The sequence below is a fragment of the Diplotaxodon limnothrissa genome, linkage group LG19, assembly GCF_057381915.1.
Source record: "Diplotaxodon limnothrissa isolate DT_005_m linkage group LG19, D_limnothrissa_male_GT1.1, whole genome shotgun sequence".
Lineage (NCBI taxonomy): Eukaryota > Metazoa > Chordata > Actinopteri > Cichliformes > Cichlidae > Diplotaxodon > Diplotaxodon limnothrissa.
The window spans coordinates 2,288,928-2,311,450 of record NC_140614.1 but is presented as its reverse complement, the minus strand read 5'-3'; the positions used below and the strand labels follow the sequence as shown (position 1 = coordinate 2,311,450).

The 22,523-nt window shown below is 41.5% G+C and overlaps 1 protein-coding gene across 1 annotated transcript in view; it reads right to left on the bottom strand.

Annotated features, from left to right (window-relative positions):
- The window catches only part of atp10d (ATPase phospholipid transporting 10D), a 47,818-nt gene that overhangs the window by 638 nt on the left and 24,657 nt on the right, over window positions 1-22,523 (bottom strand). Inside the window, exons 10-22 of the mRNA XM_085343700.1 lie at window positions 19,980-20,194; window positions 18,289-18,462; window positions 15,558-16,203; window positions 15,324-15,421; window positions 12,443-12,569; window positions 12,177-12,361; window positions 9,514-9,793; window positions 9,240-9,316; window positions 8,793-8,918; window positions 7,699-7,899; window positions 6,782-6,862; window positions 6,545-6,649; window positions 5,599-5,786 (exon numbers count right to left, since the gene is read on the bottom strand). Of these exons, the coding sequence (XP_085199826.1) occupies window positions 5,599-5,786; window positions 6,545-6,649; window positions 6,782-6,862; window positions 7,699-7,899; window positions 8,793-8,918; window positions 9,240-9,316; window positions 9,514-9,793; window positions 12,177-12,361; window positions 12,443-12,569; window positions 15,324-15,421; window positions 15,558-16,203; window positions 18,289-18,462; window positions 19,980-20,194 (2,503 nt within the window). The remainder of the gene's footprint in view (window positions 1-5,598; window positions 5,787-6,544; window positions 6,650-6,781; window positions 6,863-7,698; window positions 7,900-8,792; window positions 8,919-9,239; window positions 9,317-9,513; window positions 9,794-12,176; window positions 12,362-12,442; window positions 12,570-15,323; window positions 15,422-15,557; window positions 16,204-18,288; window positions 18,463-19,979; window positions 20,195-22,523) is intronic.

Here is a 22,523-nt window from a genome sequence, read left to right as displayed (position 1 = left end):
AACACATCACAACAACACGTCACCTTAAGGTACTCTCACTCACTGATAAGGGAAAATAAAACTAACCCACTCTAAGTTTGATCAACCCCCATTTCATTCCAGTCAGTTTTAGGAACACACACACCAAAAAACCCCTCTGGGTTTTTTAAAAATGCGGACCAAAAGAAGGAAGTTTGGCCCTTCCAAACAAAATATGCACAATATATGACATTTTATTACTTCTTCTTCTCTTTAAACAAATAGACCAGGCCGTTCGAGGTAGGCCACTCCTGGTCCGCTGTTGGAACGAACTCCTGATGCAGCTGTTTGTTTAGCCTACCCTCAGACTTACTAAGTGAGGAGGATATAAATATGTTTGTGTTAGACGGAGTGAATGGGCTGAGCCCCTACTGAAACCCCAAAACCATGAAATCCAGCTGGTTAGCTGGGCTTGGACGTATATGCAATAAATAAACACAGAATAGGTGGCCTTCTGGCTATCAGTGTAAAATCATGCATCATGCATATGTTACTTACTACACACACTATGTAAAGTATGTTTTTAATCATATAAAGTCACATTAAAATAGTTTTATTTGTTCCTGTGAAAAACTGAGTACAACTCATGATTCAGTGGCTTATAGAAAGTCCTTTAACAGTCTGTATCATCACTGGGGAGGAATTCTGCTGCACTCTTCTCTTTGTTTCTTCAGTTGTTGAGATTTCCAGGCATTTGTTTCTGCAGCGCTCTCTCAACATCCAACCGCAGCATTTCAATTTCAGTTCCTTGTTTCTTTTCTTTTTCAGCCACTCAGTAGAGTTGCTGATTTACTTGAGGTCACTGTCCTGTTGCACAGCGTCAGTGACAGCAAAGTGCCCAGGTCCTGTAGCTGCAGCATAACAAACTGTTCTCGTTTGCTCGGATGCAACCTAAACCATACTGCTGTTCTCTTTACATGAACAGACTTTCTCCTGAAAACTCTTACAAGCAAGCCACACTTGCTCAGCACCAGTAGGGGGTGCAGCTATCAATTATTTTAGTAATCAAGTAATCCATTTATTATTCCACTGTTTAATCAAGTAATCAGATAAGAAATACTTTTGTCTTATTAATGAGAAATAGTAACTATTCAAAAGAGAAAGTTGAACTGCATACAACACCTGTCAAAAACCCCTCAACCCTTTGATTGTATGTACGTACCATATTTAAATTAAACTTTTAAAGAAAACTTTTTCTTAAATGCAAAATTATATAAATAATCTCATGTACTGTCAAAGGTCAAATCAAATAAGATAAATGTACCTTTGCTCTGTCTGCCTGAAAAACTTTCAAATTAGGGAGCAAGTTTTTGTGCTGCTGAAAACAGATGCAATGATGATGAACACATTAAGTAATGTAAATAATATTTAAGTATTCAACCCGTAGCTGGACTGGCCATCGGGCATACTGGGCATTTGGGCCGATGGTGATTTTTCGTTTTTATGGGCCGATGTTTTTTTGTTTGTTTGTTTTTTTGTAACTATATAAACAATAAAATGTGGTGGATTGTCCAGATGCTGGCAGATGTGTAAAATGTAAAAATAACTCAGTTGTTTGGTGGTGGCTATGGCGGAGCTTCCACAGAGGCAACAGGTGGATGAGGGAAAGTGAGGCAGGAGGAAAGCCCCGAGGCGGCCGCCGGTCCGAGTGTCAGGTGAACTGAACTTCAGGTAAGAAGTTATGAGCTGCAGTCTCTCTGGGTCAGATATAAACTAAGTTTAGGTGGAGTTTATTTTCGTTGTGCTGACTTTTTACCCTCAGTTACAATAACTCGTACTGTGTTCTAGCCAGCTTGACGGAGTTTATATACAGCTGGGTGGTGCTATGATGTTACTGATAGTGAACTTTATTTTGTTCATAAGGTTAATTATTAGAGTTTCCAACCATTCCGTAAAAAACTGAATCGTCTCGCATTCAGAGAAAATATTACGCGTTTCGTGTTGAGGTGAAAAGGAACAGTTTGTCCCGGACTTCAGCTACAATGGAAAAGACACAAAGCTGGAATTATTCTGTGCACAGCTGTTTCTTCTTCTCTCATTCTCTCCCCTCCCTCTCCTGTTTCTACTTCAATCATGAAACTGATCAATGATCAGCTGATCGGCTTTTCTCTCTCGTTTGTTTATCGCCCACTTTGCGCCAGAAACAGGAAACCAGCAGATGTCGCGCTAAACAACAGCAGCACGTTTAAGCTTGATCAGCTGTTGTTAGAATTTATTTAATATTAATTTCTAGTATCAGCTGATGTTTGCTGGAGCCACAGCTGTAAAGCTGCTGGTCATGATGTCTGTTTAGATATGTGGTGAGAGGGAAACATGAAGATGAAACCAGGAGACGTCCTTACTGAATCATCAGAGCTGAACAGGTGATGGAGAAACAGGTTTACCTTTTAGGTGACATGGATGAGTTGAAGTTATGAACTGTTTCTGAGAGACAAATAACACCAGGATCCTTTTTTAAGTAGCTGACAGCTGGTAACTGTGCAGGGGCGGGTCTAGCAAAGTGTTGCCAGGGGGGCAGGTAGGGCATTAACAGGGAGAGGGGGGGGCACAAAGAAATACTTTCTTATTCTCATTTAAAATGTCTGGCTGTTATTAAATAATTATCTGAATCTTGCGAACAAAGTTTTTATCTGATGTAAAATGTATAGAAATCGTACATATACCAACAAGACTGTACATCACTGTCACAACAGGGTTTGTTTTCATTCAAAGGCTTTATGGCTTTACTACCTGGTGGGCCGGTCTCTAGTCAAAATGCCCGGGCCCAATCTAACAACAACGAGTTTAATGGCATGTGTAAAAAAAATGTGGCTTATGAAAAAAAGCTCTTATTTTCATATTTTTAAATTCTAATGCAACTGAATTAACACAATGTTTAACATTAGAAACTGTAATTCATGCTTTTATTACATCACGCCTGGATTACTGTAATTCCATTTTAATAGGAGCTGGGCACTTTGTCACACTTACAATTAGTGCACAATGCTGCGGCTCGATTTTTAACTGGTAGAAGGAAATTCGACCGCATCACTCCGGTTTTGGCCTCCTACATCGGCTTCCAATCAAATTTAGGATCCGTTTTAAACTTCTTTTATTGGTTTTTAAATCTTTAAATGGTTTGGCACCCGTTTATTTGTCTGATTTGTTGAAAGCCTTATGTTCCCACTCGTTCCCTCTGGTCAGCTGAGCAACTGCTGCTTTCAGTCCCTAAGTCACGGCTGAAACTCAGAGGAGACCGGGCGTTCTCTGCTGTGGCCCCGTTGCTTTGGAACAATCTTCCTCTTAATATTAGACAGGCTACATCAGTGCCGTTTTTAAGTCCAGATTAAAAGCCTATTTTTATTCTCTGGCTTTTAACTCTTTGGATGACCTATTAACTTAATGACCTATTAAATTAACAGGTCATCTGCAGATTACTGCAGATTACTCTCTGTGTGTGAATGGAGCAGCTACAAAGTTCGTTTTTCTTCACGTTGGAGTTGATCAGGTGCTTTGATGAAGGACTCGGCACTCTAGATTTTTCCCAGTAAAGGTTTTAATGGTCATCACTGGAACTGTGCTCCTGTTTTGGACGCCAGAAACACGTTTTCTTTCACTCAACCTGAGCTCGGTTTCTCGGTAACGCCTCCGCCTCTTCGTGGTGTGTAAACTACGGAGCCCCTCTGATGACATGGTCCAAAACATAAATAAATTGTGGCCACAAAATTCTACTTTGTGCCCTCGAAATACTTTTTGTGGCCATGAATTGGATAGAACGTGGCAACGAATTATGCATTTGTGGCAACGAAATAGATAACGTGCGCACAACATATTGATACAATTCCTGGACAGCTGCGTAGAGACATAAGCATAAGTAGGCTAAACCTATGCACCGTGGACAGAGACGGTATGATTGAGTTTTATTTTAGGCTGGGAATGAGCTACAAATGCATTCTGAAAAGCCTGCAATGCAAGGAACCATTATTACGGAGAGACATTTAAACAGGACATCGAGAGCCCAGTTGCTTTACAGACGTAAGTAGGACCTGGACGCCGGGATAGATTTTATTGTCAACCGACTGCAAGGGAAGGATCACGGTTATCGGTCAAGTGTTTCATGGGCACAAATTAGCATTTCATGCGCACGTTATACCTATTTGGTGCCCTTGAAATAGTATTTTGTGGCCTCAATATATTTATTTTTTGGACCATGTCATCAGAGGGGCTCCGCAGTAAACAGATGGATTCTGGGAATCCATCCTACCAGGAAAAACATCCTACCCAATGTTTTTGCGCAGATGCGGCGCATGCGCACAACACCAACGCCGAATTAACTTCCATTTCTCTCACCCATCCGGAATACTTCTTAAGGTTATGGTTAGTCGCAGGTCACCGTCAAATTATAATACGGGTAGGACGTTTTGCCAGAGTAGGATGGTTTCTCAGAACACCGGCTCCATGTTAAACTGTCCCAGAGTCATCATCACTGCGGCTGCTAGCAGCGTTTCTGTTTCAAACTGAAGGCTGTGTGGGCTTCATGTTGTCAAAACGTTATAGTGCAGGTCTGTTTTTAGTAGCAAATGCGGGTAAAGCACTCGCGGTCGTGTCGTTTAACACGTCGACACACTACAGGGCCTCGTGTGAAACGAAACATTGTAGCAAAGAATTTTTTGTGATTTTATTACTCAGTGAATTGTTGTAGCCCTATTTCAGTCTTTGCCTAATTTCACTGTAATGAACTTTAATATTAAAAGGTGAACTGAATCTAGCTGTCGGACTGCCAAAACCAGTCCTGTGAGAATCTTTTTTTTTGTTTACAACTGTAGTTATGTGTGTCGGGCTGTTTACTATTTACACATATATATAATACATGGAATTGTATGATTTCAGTTTTAAAACCATATAATTAAAGGTTAATATTTAAACCTTTTCCTAACAGGATCCCTTAAAGTGCTGTTGCCTACAGCTTATTATATATGTTTCTTTAAAAATACTGCAATATTTTAATTATGTATTAATTTTGATTGGTCCAATTAAAATTAGTGTTTCCAAAAATAGAAAATTGGAGACTCCAAAAGACCCCTGGAAACCATGGTAACCAGCACTATTTTACCTGAAGCATATGTCTGGTCATAAACAAATTAAAATATTTGTATTTAAAAACGATCCTGGATATCTGGGTAATGTTTTAGCAATGAAAGTGATGTCAGGTTTCCTGGGCTGTTGACTCAGTGTTTTCAGTTTGTACTTTGTCTCTGTTTATTTTCCACGTGCGTCCGGTTTTCTTGTGTTCGCCTCTGTCTGTGTGCATTCAGTCAGCCAGTCGTCTCATGTCCTGCTCATCCTGCCTTCACAATAAACATCCTCAACCAGCCTGCGAGTCCTGCGTTTGAGTCCACTCTGCCACATTGTTTAATTGAAATATGGAAACCACTGGAGTGACAAAACAAATTCAGTGTATAGCTGTGTCGGTGATGACGACATTGGCACCTCCAGGTGTCATTAGAGTAAAGCTCTTTATTATTAATGAGTTATGAAGTGCCCCCAAAGGAAATACACTACCTGTACATGAGTTTTTGCAGTGTGTGTGTGTGCGCGTACCTGGGTAACAGAGCTGCCACAGTAGTGAGAACACATGTGATGTAGAAAAGAGAGTGGGACATTTGGAGTAACTCAATCCCCAGAGGGTTGACAGGGGGGCTGCAGGTCACACAGAAGCCACTGAGGAGCAGTACAAAACCAAAATAGGAAGTGCAGCTGAGCACCAACACGACCATATGAATCCATGTCTGCAAAAAAGAAAAAGATTCAAAACTCCAGAGCACAACTAAAGAGAGAGAGCTGCTCCTGAATCTTTCCATTTTCAGTTCTGACTTGGATTACATTTTTCCTCACGCTCTACACCAAAGGTCGCAAACCTAAATGAGCTGAGGGCCACTGCTGCCACTGTCATCTCATGTGAGGGCCACTTTAGTGTTCAAGTCGTACAAAAAACAATCAAACAACAAAAAGTGTAGTTTTTCTTTTGTTTTTTAAATTTCAAATATTGTACAACAAACTGCAAACTTGAATGCAGATTCTTGTTTCGCACTCTTAACTAACTGAAGCCTTTCATTGAACTACCAGATAAACACATTGGTCCTGTCTTTGCGGACAGACACGTGCAGCACTAATTTTGTTCGTATGTAACAAATCAAAGTGCAGACATAAGTGTACACATTAGTGTGCGACTCTCACTGAACTAACACAGCCAATCCCTCAGCATGTTCGTGCTCTCTGCTCATCTTGCCTTCATATTAAATCATTTAAAGAATTTATTTTAAGATTGCACACAACAGCAAACAAATCTTCAAGGGACAAACTGCATTAGATTTCATCAGGTCAACAAGTAGTGGTGACCTGTGCCGTGAGTTTGAGACCCCTGCTGTACCCCCTAATATAACACACATAACCTTTAAGCTACACACTTGTTATTGTAAAGGCAAAGTAGCTGAGACACAGCCCAGCTGAAGTATAAATGATTTTGAGTGGTGGTGGTGAGTCTGACCAGCGTGTTGCTCTCGATCACTTGGTGCAGCAGAATAATGAAAAGTGCTGATGCGTTGATCGGTGAGCCAAAGGACAGCACCCCAACATCTGATCCTGCGTATGCCTGTGAAAACAGAAAAAAGTCCCCTAAAACACTCTCACATGAAAATCTTAGAACATGAGGAGAAGACAGACAGACCCACGTGCATGTAAATAGAAGGAATGTGATAAGTAACGATTTGCATGGTGTACTTACAAAGTAAGGCACAAAAAAGCAAACGAGGCTTTGGTAAAAAGCATCCAGGACCGTGATCCAGAACATGTATGGAACAAACGTCTGTGAAGACATCACAATCATCTGTTACACTTTCTAAACAAATATGAGTGTTACTGATGTCACACATGCAATACTTGTTTGGCTAACACAGGCCACGACACTTCAATGAAAAACAAATGACCCATGCTTAACGATAATGAGGTAATGAGCTAGGCCAGAGGTCAGCGGTAGCACACAGATAAAAGGACCAACAGAAGTATGTTGGGACATGATCATATGAACCAGCAGGTGGTGTCGGTATGCATTTCTTTTTGTGCATTGTGATTTTTCTACTATATGTAATGTACACATGTATGGCTATGATAGTGCCCTATTTTCCATCTTCTGTTTCCTCTTTCTGTGCAAATAATAAAATGATCGCAGAAATGTAGCTGTTGACATATTAATTAAAGTGAATTTATGTGTTTTCCTGTTATACAGGACTGCTGTGATCATGTGTATGCACATTATGAGTTAGCAGCCCGGTTAGTGTGAAGCCTACATTAGTAGGTATTAGAGTTTCATCATAGCAAGTGCAGAACCAGTTTACATTCAGTAATTTAAAATACTTTGAAAGCCAAATAAATGTAGCGATCAATAAACTTTTCATAATTTAAGCAGTTTTCTTTTTTCATCGACGTGATGCAAACCTGCTGAGACTTCATGATGCTAACTGTGTCCGCTAAGGTTTTGTGTTCATAAGCTGCTCTGTTTCAGAAAATACATTTGTTAGGAGCAATGACCATACTCTAGAAAATGTTTGGCAAAAATGAAAAAACAAATGAAATCCTTAAACAGCAACTGCCTTTTGTAGAGTTTGTACGTCATTTCTGTGGCATGTATGTGTTTGCAGTGACCTTGGAAGTTTGTGCATCCTGGTAGAGCTCGGGCAGCTCCATCAGAGTGTCAGCAGGTAAATCTTGGTTGAGAATGCCGTAAATGAGCGGAGGAGCTGATGTGAAGATTAGATTGAAGAGGATGAGCACCCAGGAGTTGGTCATGACACTCCCAGAAAAACCACAGAAGAACTGATACCAGAACAGCAGATTCACATACATCTGCAGGTAAGAAACACACAGTCAGCAGTGAGGAATTTCCTTACTTAATACTTTTTTTATCCTTGTGTGAACAACGAATTGCTCTAAAATCTTCTGTGTTTTGTAACGAATAAGTGCCATTTCTGGGAGATTCTTTAGTTTCAGGCAGAACATGAGCAGCTTTGGTGCAAGGAGGGAAGGAGCTCAGTGAACAACCATGCTCCATGCTGACACAGAGAACCACGGCTTTGTCGTGGTCGTAAATCACTGCACCAGCTCTTTATCCTTTCAGTGATACGATGATAAATGATTGTTCATTGATCGTATGTTTGATTTAAGCTAATAATGTGTCCTTTTGGCTCACACGTAAGGAAAACATGCAAAGTCCACATATAAAAGGCCCCCAGCTCTCTTTCTAATCAGGAACCTTCTTACTTTAAGGTGTCATTACTAATCTCTGCACAGGCAAAGCTCAATATCAACAAGTCCTCTGCATCATTGCAAGCTAGAGTAGGAAGGCTGCTGGGTGCCTCAAACCTGTGTGAGGTGTTTTGGGTTTGTCAGACTAGTGTTGACCTCAGGACAGATTTGAGACATGCTGGGAGAGCTGGACTCAGTGGCCGGGGAGAAGACCTGTCCCACAACAGGAACCCTCCAAAGTCATATTAAGTCTTATTAAATGTAGTCGTTAGTATAATAGGCAGAATAAACCGGAAACAAATATTTGGATGCAGCAACATGACAGAGACAAAACTGCTGTAAGACTAAAACAATGATTTGCTGTTGTTTTCTTGTGAGCAGGTGAGTTTAGGGATGACAGTGTAACTGCTGTGAGTTCAACACCCGCCTTAATGCGAAACGTCAGTCAAGCCGTTTATAACCTTTTTTATAAAGCTGTCAAAAAAGACTCTTACCACATTCTTGTAGATGAAGTATTGAATCATGTTTGCAAGACGAGAGTAACACCAGTGGCCGTGAACCAGCAGCAGCTTGCTGAGGTGTTTAAACCGTGAAATAGCAAAGTCACTGGACATCACAGCCTGGAGAAAGATTTAAAACAACAAAAAATGACCACAGAGCAAAATAATGAAAAGAAGAAGAAAAAACGCAAGCGTTAGCCTCATTTAGCGCCTGCTGGTGAGTGAAACCAGATGATACGGGCGAATGCAATATCACACTGAGTCTAATATAACCACAGAAAGCTACAACTCTCAAAGAGTTCTCTGTCATGGTCTTGGATGGGAGGCTGAACTAAACCGATACTAACAAACAGTAGCTTCATAGTATTCTGTAAAGACCTCGGTTTGACAGTATTTTTTGTTATTACTAGTATTATTGTCATTTCTTTTCTTTGTTAATACCTGCATTCCCTCCTGTCCAGATATCCCAATGCCCACATCAGCCACCTGAATCATGCTTACGTCATTGGCTCCATCACCTGAAACAGCAGCATTGTTTTCCACTAGTTCGTGTCAAATTATTTCAAGCAGTGATGTGATAAATAAAGCTGACAGTACTCATGCAATGACAGATCATCTGTATTTCAAATGTTTAACAGACAAAGGGTTATGAAATGTCTTTATGGAATAATAAACAATCAGCTCCAAGCTGCTTTTCTGTTGGCTGAGTTCTTACCCACAGCCAGGGTCATGACACCAAGATGGTCCCGGATCAGCTGGACCACTTGGCTTTTCTGCAGTGGAGTGGAACGGCAGCAGATCACTGCCTTGCATCGCCGGCTCAGCTCCAGGAAGTTGCTCCTCAATTCGTCCTCCAAGGCCCAACCCAGCGTCCGGCCATCTGTGACCAGAATGAAGCTGCTGGACATGGATTCCCCATTTCCAGTAAGGGCAGTCAAACTCTCACCACCCTGGACTTCCAGTATGAGATCCTCAAATAAAGCTGCGCAAGCATCCTGAAGGAAAAGAAAGGACCGTTATGTGCCTGAGTGGAGCGTAGCTGTTATATAGCAACTGTTTCTTTCATGAAATTGGTGGGCTGCTTGCTGCGAGTGAGTTCAGACATGGCTTCTCCTGCCCAGTGTTTTATTGGATTTGATTGATTGTTGGTGTTTTTTAATAAGGGGGAAAAATCCAAACCTACATGGCTCTGTGTGAAAAAGTGAATGCCCCCTAAACCTAATAACTGGTTGGGCCACCCTTAGCAGCAACAACTACAATCAAGCACTTACGATAACTGGCCACGAGTCTTTTACAGCACTGTGGAGGAATTTGGGCCCACTTGTCTTTGCAGAATTGTTGCAATTCAGTGACACTGGAGGGTTTCTGAGCATGAACCGCCTTTTTAAGGTCACGCTAGAGCATCTCAGTCTTGTGAGACTTCACCAGAGGTGCAAGCATCACAGCACATTTATGTCAAACAAAGTGAAGATAAAACACAGAAAAATATGAAGGAGATTTTCCTGGGCTGGATTTTTATAGTAGATAACCCCCAGTGAAGTGAAGCAGAGCGTCGTTACAGAGGTTTTGTTAGAGACACAGCTAAGCGTTTTGTAATTTGGCATAATATGTAAAAGTTGAAATTCACTGTGAATTCGTTTACCTGCTCTTTTGCTCTTTTAGCTGTTTGGCGGTTGTTGAAATAGTTTTGTGAGCTTTAAGCTGAGATTCTGGTGTTTCTGGCAAAATACATTTATATTTAAAAATCGATGTCAGGATTTAATGAATCGATATCGCTTTATTCAATATAAAATCAATTTGAATCTGGAAATTGATGTTCTTAAACCCACTCCTACTCCTGAGGCTGCAAGTGTCTTGCTTTCGCTGTGTAGTAAATTGTCTTGAACGTTCCAGCGAATAGGTTTAACCTACAAACCTATCACTAAGCAAGCCCTCAGGCATGGACAGCTTGCTGTAATTCGAATCTTTCAGCAGCTCCAATGATTGGCTAACTATCCGAGTTGCAGAAAGCGGTTTCTGCTGCGTATTGGTACTTGTATTTGTTTAGATTTTTATTATTTTATGCAGTAAAAGAAGCATTTTCTTTCCTAAAACAATGAATAACAATATAAATAAAAATAGAACACGTTCATTAGCACTGGTAAAAGTACTGGTCGATGGATGAGTCTACAAATGTCTATAGAAACCTTGTCCAGAAGAAACAACCCATCACTATGTTCCTCACCACCAAAAAGAAAGAGGACATGCTCTAATGCTCTTCTTTGCTGTACACTACATTCATCTCACACACAGTTGATTCACTGTGTACACGAACAAATGAGTTTTTAATAAGCATTTATAAGAGTGTAGACAGGATTTATAAGAAAGGTTTTTGAGGGTTTCATGACTGAAATATATAAAAATAATAAAATAATCATATGAAAAGTTTCCCTCTATCCCTGTGGGTGGTCTATCCTTCAAGCTCGGGTCCTCTGCCTGAGGGTCCTGCGCAGTATCTTAGCTGTTCCCAGGACTGCGCTCTTCTGGACAGAGATCTCTGATGTTGTTCCCGGGATCTGCTGGAGCCACTCGCCTAGCTTGGGAGTCACCGCACCGAGTACTCTGATTACCACGGGGACCACCGTCACCTTCACCCTCAACATCTTCTCGAGCTCTTCTCTCAGCCCGTGGCACTTCTCCAGCTTCTGGTTTTCCTTCTTCCTGATGTTGCTGTCACTTGGTATAGCTACAGCTATCACTACAGTACAGCTGGTTTACGCTCCTGCCTTCTGTCTCTGTGGTATGCTTCTTCAAGTGGCTGGCCAAGGCTGTAAGTCTTTGTTTGGGAGTTTCCAAGGCACGGGCAGCTCTTAGGTACCTCTTTCTTCAACTTTCTACTTTCAACTTCCCTCCGTGCTACCTTGATCTTGGCCTCTCGACTCCTTCTCCATGAACTGCGCTGCTCCTTTGGGCTGTTCATCATATAGCCAAGCATCTCCATGATCACTGCTGCTGTGGTGTAGATCAGCTGGTTCTTTTTGGTGATGGTTGCAGTACGGACTCTCCATTATGGTGCATTTACATCTTCTAGTAGACCTTCAGAGGGTACTTAACATATTCTATGTAACCCACTACGGAGGGTCCAGCTTTACCATGATCCTATCTTTCAGGTCAGTTTCTCTCGCACTCAACACTCCATCCGTCATACTTGGGGTGTCATGGTGTGACTGCTGGGTAGTCACAGGAGCATGTTTAGTGAGAGACTGAGATGAGCCAAACGCACCCATCTCCCTGTACAACTCCTCCATCTAATGCAAAGGGCACAGTGTGTGAAGAAGACCTTACACCCTTTTGCACATGCTCTACAGTAAAATAACAAAGATTTTTTCACTCACTGACCTTGCTTCCACAGTTAGCTGTCAGCAGTTTGTCACTGGCACATAGAAGTTTGCAGGCATAAGCGATGTTGATGGCTGTTTCCTGTTTGTCTCCAGTGAGAACCCAAACTTTAATCCCAGCCCTCTGAAGAGCAGCAATGGTCTCTGGAACCTCCTCCTGGAGTCTGTCTACAATCCCTGTGGTACCTGAAAACACACGCATACGCTTTAAGTGCTGGTATTTCAGCTCTGATATCGAATGATTTAAGTCTGAGCTGCAGTGACTACCCAACAGAGTGAGGTTGGTCTCAAGCCTCTGAGCTGACTCCAGAAGAAGCTCCTCTCTGTTCTCTATGCTGCTCTCTGCCAGCATGTGTGCTTTCAGCCACAAGTCATACTCATCCTCCTTCAGAACCTGCAGGTAATCAATAACAGATCAAGCAAATATTAGTAACTACAAAGTCAGTAGTTGGCTGTCTGTCATGTATTCAAACCGACTGTGGGATCTTTCAATATGAATGGGAAATGAGACCAAGAAGCAACAGTGGGGAACAGAATCACAAAGCTCCAGTTCAGACAGACAGTTCAGTTGGGTCAAAGATTTTCACACCAGTGGTCTGCTGGAGCTCGTTTCTAAGGCCTCTGGCGGTGCTATCATCCTGTTCCTCCTTGCACGAGGGAACAGCTAGTGCAAGGAGGCCCTGTGCAGCTTTACTAGATTAACTGCTTGTCTCCTGGAATCTCCTCCATCCTCTTCAGACTGTGCAGTGACACAGTCTGAATGTACAGCAATTTGGTCAACTCTGTTGTTTTAAATGTGCTATATAAATAAACTTAGCCTTCGTCTTGTGTTAGCTTAGTTAAAATCATTAGTGTTACAGGAAAATTTTAACCTTCAACAGAAAAATTACAAGATGATCATTTAGCCTGGAGAAATAGTTTGCTGCTTTATAAGAAAGCGCTCCACAGAGCCAGAACATCTTACTATTCATCACTGATTGAAGAAAATAAGAACAACCCCAGGTTTCTCTTCAGCTCTGTAGCCAGGCTGACAAACAGTCAGAGCTCTGTTGAGCCAACCATCCCTTTAACGTTAACTAGTAATGACTTCATGAACTTCTTCACAAATAACATTTTTATCATTAGAGAAAAAATGACCAGTAATCATCCCACAGATGTAATATTATCTACAGCTACTCTTAGTACCATTGATGTTAAGTTAGACTCTTTTTCTCCAATTGATCTTTCTGAGTTAACTTCAATAATTACTTCCTCCAAACCATCAACGTGTCTTTTAGACCCCATTCCTACAAAACTGCTCAAAGAAGTCCTGCCATTAATTAATTCTTCGATCTTAAATATGATCAACCTATCTCTAATGATCGGCTATGTACCACAGGCCTTCAAGCTGGCTGTAGTTAAACCTTTACTCAAAAAGCATCTCTAGACCCAGCAGTCTTAGCTAATTATAGGCCAATCTCCAACCTTCCTTTATATCAAACATCCTTGAAAGAGTAGTTGTCAAACAGCTAACAGATCATCTGCAGAGGAATGGTTTATTTGAAGAGTTTCAGTCAGGTTTCAGAGCTCAGCACAGCACAGAAACAGCTTTAGTGAAGGTTACAAATGATCTTCTTATGGCCTCTGACAGTGGACTCATCTCTGTGCTTGTCCTGCTAGACCTCAGTGCAGCGTTCAATACTGTCGACCATAATATCCTATTAGAGCGATTAGAACATGCTGTAGGTATTACAGGTACTGTGCTGCAGTGGTTTGTATCATATCTATCTAATAGACTCCAGTTTGTGCATGTAAATGGAGAGTCCTCTTCACACACTGAGGTTAATTATGGAGTTCCACAGGGTTCAGTGCTAGGACCAATTCTGTTTACATTATACATGCTACCCTTAGGCAGCATCATTAGAAGACATAGCATACATTTTCACTGCTATGCAGATGACACCCAGCTCTATCTGTCCATGAAGCCAGATAACACACATTTTTGACCAGGACATGTCCTTCAATGCACATATTAAACAAATATGTAAGACTGCGTTCTTCCATTTGTGCAACATCTCTAAAGTTAGAAATATCCTGTCTCAGAGTGACGCTGAAAAACTAGTTCATGCATTTATTACTTCCAGGCTGGACGACTGTCATTTGTTAAAAACTTTCCTTTTTGCTAAAGCATATAGTTAGGGCTGGACCAGGTGACCCTGAATCCTCCCTTAGTTATGCTGCAATAGACGTAGGCTGCCGGGGGATTCCCATGATGCACTGGGTTTTTCCTTTCCAGTCACCTTTCTCACTCACTATGTATTAACAGACCTCTCTGCATCGAATCATATCTGTTATTCACCTCTGTCTCTCTTCCATGGCATGTCTTTATCCTGTCTTCCTTCTTTCACCCCAACCAATCACAGCTGATGGCCCCGCCCCTCCCTGAGCCTGGTTCTGCCGGAGGTTTCTTCCTGTTAAAAGGGAGTTTTTCCTTCCCACTGTCGCCAAAGTGCTTGCTCATAGGGGGTCATATGATTGTTGGGTTTTCTCTGTATCTATTATTGTAGGGTCTACCTTACAATATAAAGCACCTTGAGGCGACTGTTGTTGCGATTCTGTGCTAAATAAATAAAATATAATTGAAATGAAAACTTCAGTTACACTGAAGGATCAGATATTAAGTTATGACTGGACAAGATTAGTAACAAATTTAAATGCTAAATTTAAAAGCATTTACCTTCCCTTTTCACAAGTCTCTTTTATGTGACCTGCTTCAAACAACAAGAATGCACGGGGCAACGTATCCAATGTTTTTTTGCATTCTGATGTCCACGTCCAAAACACAGTTTCAGAAGAGCAGATCCATGTTAAAAATCTCAACATCACATGTGACCTGTGTAGTAAGTTTAACTGGATTCTCTAAGCACTGCAATTCTCTTTTGCTTTATCAGTTCTCCATCATGTCTTTCCTTGATAATTTACAAGGAGCTTGAGGACAAAAGATCAGGAAAGTGTTAAATCTTCAAACTGATTTATGGCTGTCTGTGCATCAAAGATCTTTGCATCCAGCTAAAGTGAGAAACCATTAAATTAAATACTACATTGTGAAAGAGTGTATTCATGGACATTCTGTACAAAGCTATTTGATTTCACTTCTCAGAGATGTTACCTTTTTAGCGATGCAGAGTGTGCGGAGGCCTTCTCTGGCATAAGCATCCAAATGTTTTTGGGTTTTTTCTTTGATGTGACTGTATACCTCCGTCTGATCTGCACCGGAGAACAACAAACACACATATAAAACACAAAGGAACACTGATGAAAGACATTGCTCTTATTATAAATGTCATTTGTTCTAAAATCATCAATCAGTAGGAAATCAATCTTAAATATTCCTTTTAATTACCTGTGGGGCTTTCAGCCAGATCCATGATGACTGAGTCCGCACCCTTGGTGAAAACCACCACCTGTCCCGTCAGAGGGTGGCGAACCACTACGGACATCCTTTTCCTGTTGGAGTCAAAGGGCAGGATGTGGAGCAGCTGGATAGCCAGGGAGCCGATTCCTGGCAGATCCACGAGCAGGCTCTCTGCAGAGCGACCCCTCAGGGTACAGCGGTATGCTCGTGCTGCATGGACCAAAGCTGCCTCATCTGGACTCTCTGCCTCATACACCAGTTCATCGGTTATCTCTTCCACTTGTTTGGTCAGGTCTTGCATGCTCTGTCTTGCCTCATCAGGGTTTGTCTGTGTATCCTTTAAGTCATCCTCTGTCTCTTGGTCCTCCACATCTTGTTCTTCCTCCTCTCTGGCAGATAAGTCTGGTTTAGAGTCATTTTCCTGGCTTGAGCCTGACACGTCTGTGGTGTTGCTCACGGGAGTGGAGAGAGTGAGAGAGCCTCTCTTCCCCCTAATAAATAGCCTGCTTTTTAAGCTGTGAGGGCTGCCTTTGATTTGGGAAGGGGAGAGAGCAGAGAAGGGAGAGAAACTGAAACGCTGAAACATCAACTTAACTTCTTCCAGAGACTTTAGAGGTGTCCGTTCTTCAGGTATCTGTAGGAACAAGAAAACAGAGTCAGCTGCTGGAACTCGTGCTAAAAAAGTCAAGACGGTTTCCCCTGAAATTATTCTTTGAATTTTTACACTACTGAACACTGTATTTTTAATTAAAATGTAAATGAATCAAGCCAGAATCTTTCCCATTAGTCGAATCTCTGCACAAAGTGAAAACCAGCTACAGCTTTGTTACTGTGGAGTATTTTGTGTCAACTGACGAGGAATAAATATCCATTAGACTCAAAAATAGATATTGTGGTGATGTAAAGTGGAAAATCATGTCTCGTGATTTTCATGTTCAAAATCATGTTCAACCTTTACATTTTTAGGCATTTAGGCTCTTTAAGTTATTTATATGATGATTAAGAGAAAGTAAGGACTATTTTAATATGCAAACATATTTCAGCGTGCCGTATTGTCAGAACACGTCCGATCGTCTGGAGTCAAAAAAATCATGTTGAACTACTTTGAGTCTGGACTCTGAAGTCATGTCCACACTCGTCTTCAGTCGAGTTATCATTCCATTATTGATGTAACTTATATATTTGATTCCTTATCAGTTCTCGCTGTCTCTGTTTGAGGGTCACCATCATCTGTAAGCAGCGTATCAAAGACTTTACATCCGTGAATATTAACAGCATGTAGTATCGTCAAATGCTTGTTATGGTCAGTGTTTGGGTCATTACTCAAAAGACATAATGTATTACACAGAACACCTTTCTTAAAAGGGATGTAAGTAATCTGTTACACTACTTGTAACATTATTTTTGCATTTTTCCATAAAATGGTGAAACGCATTGTCTCATATATACATGCAGGACACACATATTATCTTTCTCTTAGCAGTGGCATGCAGTGACTTTTACAGAACAAAGATGAAAACAGATAAAAGTGCTGCTGACCCTGCACCTGCTCAACTTCCCTGTTTTATTATAGACCAGACACGGTCAGAGCCACAGCCTTCAGCTTCTTCCTGTTAAAATGGAGTTTTTCCTCCCCACAGTCGCCAAAGTGCTTGCTCATAGGGGTCGTCTGATTGTTGGGCTTTCTCTGGATTATTGGTCTTTATGTTACAATATTAAGCCCCTTGAGGCGACTGCTGTTGCGATTTGGCGCTGTATAAATAACTGCAGCCACAAGATGACAGTAATGTTAATGATGGATACACATTCTAATCGACAGGTGAGGAGCTTTATGGCAGCGCTGTTTGTCATCAAAGAGAGAAATCACTTTACTTTGGTACATTTTAAATATTGTCAATAATGTTTATATTTGACAAGTCCTGATGGAAAGCCACTGGTATTTAGATATGAACACAAAGCCGGCAGCACAAAGCAAAGATGAAAACAGGACAAAGAGCCTTTAACTGCCACAGTGATTCTACTGTAGAAACATGTTGGAAACCAAGGCTGCAGCCTGACTGCTCATCCATTTATTACCTTTATTACCTGTTTAACACCAGGGTCTGGCAGCTTGACTGTTGGTGTTTGTTCAGCTTTAACATAAATCTGGGTTCTTGGCTAGCTTAGGTTTAGTCTGTGCTGTCTGTGCAGGGACTTGTAAAGAGCTGAAGTTGTGTTAGCAGCGTAATGCAGTTGTTTCTGTCGTGGATGCAGTTTCCACTTTATTATCATGTCTATATCTACACTGTAGACCGTGCCACTGTTTTCCTCCTCTAGCATACAATCTGAAATCAGCTGATTGTAGCACAAGTGCAAGTGGAATGGATAAACGGATTCAATAGGCAGGCAGACAACAATGTCAAGGAACTGAACTACTGGGAATCAGTTCTTTTATCATCACAGTCCTGACACACATTTGTTTTTCTATCCAAAATGTCTGAACAACATTTTAATCCAAGTCAGGAAATATCAAGTCCTTTCACACTGATATTCTAAAGATTATGAGGACCTCTAAACATCACACTGAATGACATCACTCTACAGACTAAACTAAGCAAAATGTTTAAATAGGCTCGTCAGTACAGACAAAAGAGCAAATTGTTCCAACAACACCATGTAAGTCATTTCATTGTAAATCAAAACAAATGTTGGAAACATCTTTTATGTGTTATTTACTCACCACATGTCGAGGCTGGTTGGGCGAAGAAACCACCACACTGTTACAGATGGCCAGAGCCAGGAAGAAGTCAGTTATGTAGGTGAGTTCCATGCTGGATGGAGTCTCGGATGAGGAGTGGTTTGTCAGCCAGTTCAGCTTCCTGCCAAGTGCGGGGTCTGGTACCACCTCCTTTGCCTGAACACAGGAGCAGCAGGTGCTTACCCAACATGCCAACAATAGGAATAATATGTAAAAGCAGTGGAATTCACTACATGCAAAATGTAGTGTGAGAAATATGCAAAAAACTAAGAATTCAAAAAGGGGGCAAAAACAGCACTATATTTACCAGTAATTAATAAAACCAACTTTTTATAAGGTCTCCAAGCCGAGTTTTTGATGTGCATTCCATAAATGTTGAACTGTCTGCTTTTGAAACCGTAACTATGAAGTGAAGTCAGCATACCGAGGGAATCTTCTGATTATCAGGATTCACTTACAGTAATATTTGCAGTCAGGAGAAATGATCACACAGAGCTGATTATTACATATTTACTCAGGGATTCTCCCACATTCAAATTAAAGAACTGCCACTTCCAACATCTGACCAATCACAAGACATGGACGGATGTCCTGACAGCAGAGCAACTGAATTTACAAATGAAGAGAAACTGTTCAATCGGCAAAAAGCAGTTAAACACTCTGCGCTGTTTTAACTGCAGCAGCATAACAGCTACAGATGGTGTAGATTAAAGTCTATCTGAGGACAGGAAGGAAAGCTGGCAAAGGTGCTGACTGTGTAACAGACTTATCAAAATGTAATATTTGTCTTTCACAAACAGGATGTGATGCGATCAGTATTTCATTAAAAGAATGTTTAAAGGACAGGCTTGTGGTGTTTTTTAAGAGTTTGAAAGTAAAGAAGTAATATAAGCACAAAGATAGGACTAGACTATGTTTTATTATATTTTAGGTCAACAAGTACAAATAGGTGTCCAATCCTAGAATTGTATATTAATACCGACAGAAGAATAAAACTGCAGCCAGTAGGAAAAAAGAATTTAAGGAATAAAGCTAAGGATCCAGATTTTATAGATTATATAACACAAAGACATTAGATTTAGACATTTTCTGGTAAGTGATTAGTCAGACGGTGATGATGTCATACCTGCTAATCTCTAATCTGGACCATGACCATGAGTTAGGTTTGCAGCATAAGGAGATGACTTGTGATGAGGCTCATCTTTTAATTAGAAGTCATTTCAGGTAACAACACTGTTTGACCACATGCACTACTGTCACCACATTTGTAAGGTGTTTGTCTTCTCTGTGATAGCAGAGAATGTTGGTGTCGTTGGGTAGTGAACCAACACTTGCCCAAAATCGCCGGCCTAGGGGATCCTCACGCACCTGGTTAAGCAGTGTGCCAGTGTGTGTTGTTATAGTAAACAGTAACTACTTTGTATTACTGTAACACAAGTCTCAACATGTGCCATTTCAAAGTTTTGATAACGTCACAGTTAAAAAAGGACTGACTAGATTTGTTCAGACTTTTAGCTGGCATTGTGTTTGGAGTAGACATGGCCTCTGATTATATACCCCAGGGTCCATAAATTATAAAATTACAAAATGTTTGTTTTATAAAAACATCTTTTAACATGAGTATTATTTTAACAATGCAAACATGATGTCTGATGTGTGTGAGAGAATCTGACCATGCGGCTGCAGAAGGCGCCGGTCCTGGGCTGGACGTGACCCGACAGTTGATCCTCCTCCATTGGCTCAGCAGTAAGCGTGTGAAGAGACACAGAGCTGCGGTTGCAGCTGAGAGAGCGACAGCTCAGAGATTTCCCACTGTAGCCTGACTTCAGAGTCACAGAGCAAACAGCCGTCTCGGTGTTTTCTGATTCGTACACCTCAAGCCTTCGAGCTGACACACATAACAACACATCAACAATGATACCATGCAGGCTGTCATTAGCATGCCTGTAGTTTAAGGATAATGTGTGCTGTATTGTCTAAAATCTAATAAATCTTTATACATTCTCCACTGCAACCACTGAACATCCAGGGTAAGGACATTGAGGCTGTGGACAGCTACAGGTACCTTGGTGTTCATCTGAACAATAGACTGGACTGGACTCATAACTCAGACGCCCTCTACAGGAAAGGGCAGAGCAGGCTGTACCTGCTGCGGAGACTCAGGTCGTTTGGAGTGGAGGGCCCACTCCTGAAGAAATTCTATGACTCTGTTGTGGCTTCTGCTATCTTTTATGGTGTGGTCTGCTGGGGCGGCAGCATCTCTGCTGGGGACAGGAAGAGACTGAACAGGCTGATCAGAAGGGCCAGCTCTGTTCTAGGATGCCCTCTGGACCCAGTGGAGGTGGTGAGTGACAGGAGAACGGCGGCTAAGCTGTCATCCCTGATGGACAACATCTCCCACCCCATGCAGCAGACTGTGACAGCACTGAGCAGCTCCTTCAGTGGGAGACTGCGGCACCCACGGTGTGGGACGGAGAGATTTCGCAGGTCTTTCCTCCCCACTGCTGTCAGACTCCATAATAAAGACTTTAACTGATCAAGCACACACATCCATACATATGCAATAATACTAAGTGCAATAATCCTTTCTGTCATCGTTGTATTTTTACTCAGTTGTATATAGTATTTGTATTTGTATTCTATTTTTATCTTATTGTATATTTTTATTCTATTTTATTCTACTGTATATAGTATATTATTTTATTCTATTCTGTACAGCTGTGTACTGTATTTATTCTTATTGTATTCTAATTTTTGCGTCATAACTTTTGCACTGTCCACTTCCTGCTGTGACAAAACAAATTTCCCACGTGTGGGACTAATAAAGGTTATCTTATCTTATTTATGATCAGATGTCAGAATGTTTTATTTACTGGATGTTATTCTCCTCCAGTTCAAGCATTTTGATGTTAATTTAATTAAATTAAGTTTGTTTGTTTTTTAGTTTAGTATAGTTTCATTATAGTGCCAAAAAACAACAACTGTCACCTCAAAGTGCTTCAAATCTCTGCTGATACCATTTAGACCTTCTTTCTTTCATTGTATTAAACAACAATAGAGCATAGACCATGGAGCAACAGCAGCAGACTGAAACTTGACGTATGTCATTAAATTAGAAGAACAGCTCTATTTAATGCTTAACTGAAATCGCCAATAAATTATAATGAATATCCATCCATCCATCCCGGCCACTAGGGGGAGTAGCTTATAAACCAACAACTCCTCCAGCTCCTCAGAATGTCGAGGCTTTTCCAGGTCGGCTGAGAGAGATAATCTCCAGTGTGTCTTGGGTCTACCTCCCCTCACTGATAAAAATGATCAACTCAATCAATGGTGAAGTCCAAAACCCACAACAAGTCAGAAATATTACCAGCAATGTAGACCAAGTTCTCAGTGTGATTGTACGCATGTGGAAGGTGCATTAGGGGAGTGGGATTCCCCATATACCCACAGCACTTTCCACAGGACATGGTCATATGCTTTCTCTAGGACCACAAAGTGTAACTCCTACTACATACCTTTGAGAGGATAAAGGTCTGGTCTAGTGTTCTACAAGCAGGACATAAACCGACTGTTGCCCTGAATCTGAAGTTAGAGTAATGGACAGCCTCTCTTCTCCAGTATCCTGGCATAGGCCCCTAGTCCCCAAAGTCTGTTTCTTCTATAGAAGGTTGTCTGTGGGACGGAGGATATGTTCAAACTCGTCTTTCCACTGCCTGACTATATCCTCAGCTGAAGTTGGCAGGACCTTAACTGCATTATGCATGTTTGAGCAGAGCACTGCTTTCGCCTCCTTAGTCACCTCAAAGAATTGCTTTGAGGTGACCGGTAACTACTCCCACACCTGAGTTCAGCAATTTCAGCCATTGCCAAACCTGGCCTGCTTTTAATTGTTAGCTGCCTCCAGAGTCTCACAGGCTAACCAAGCTGAATAAAACTCCTTCAGCTTGACAGTCCACTCCCATTCAACAACCCAAGGGTGCCGGAAAGCAACCCTCTTGTCCTCTGGGAAAACCAGGCAGCAGGCCGGGGGATAGACAGACCCTTGTTGTTTCCTCAGGCTACACCTGACCGGGCCCCACAGGCTAAAGGCCGCCTACCAGGCACTCTCCCTGGGCCCCCAACCCAAACTTGGCCTCAGGGTGGGGGTGTGGCAACTGTATCCTGGCCAGCGTGAACTGATTGCTTGGTTTTCTTCATTTCACAGGAGTCAATGA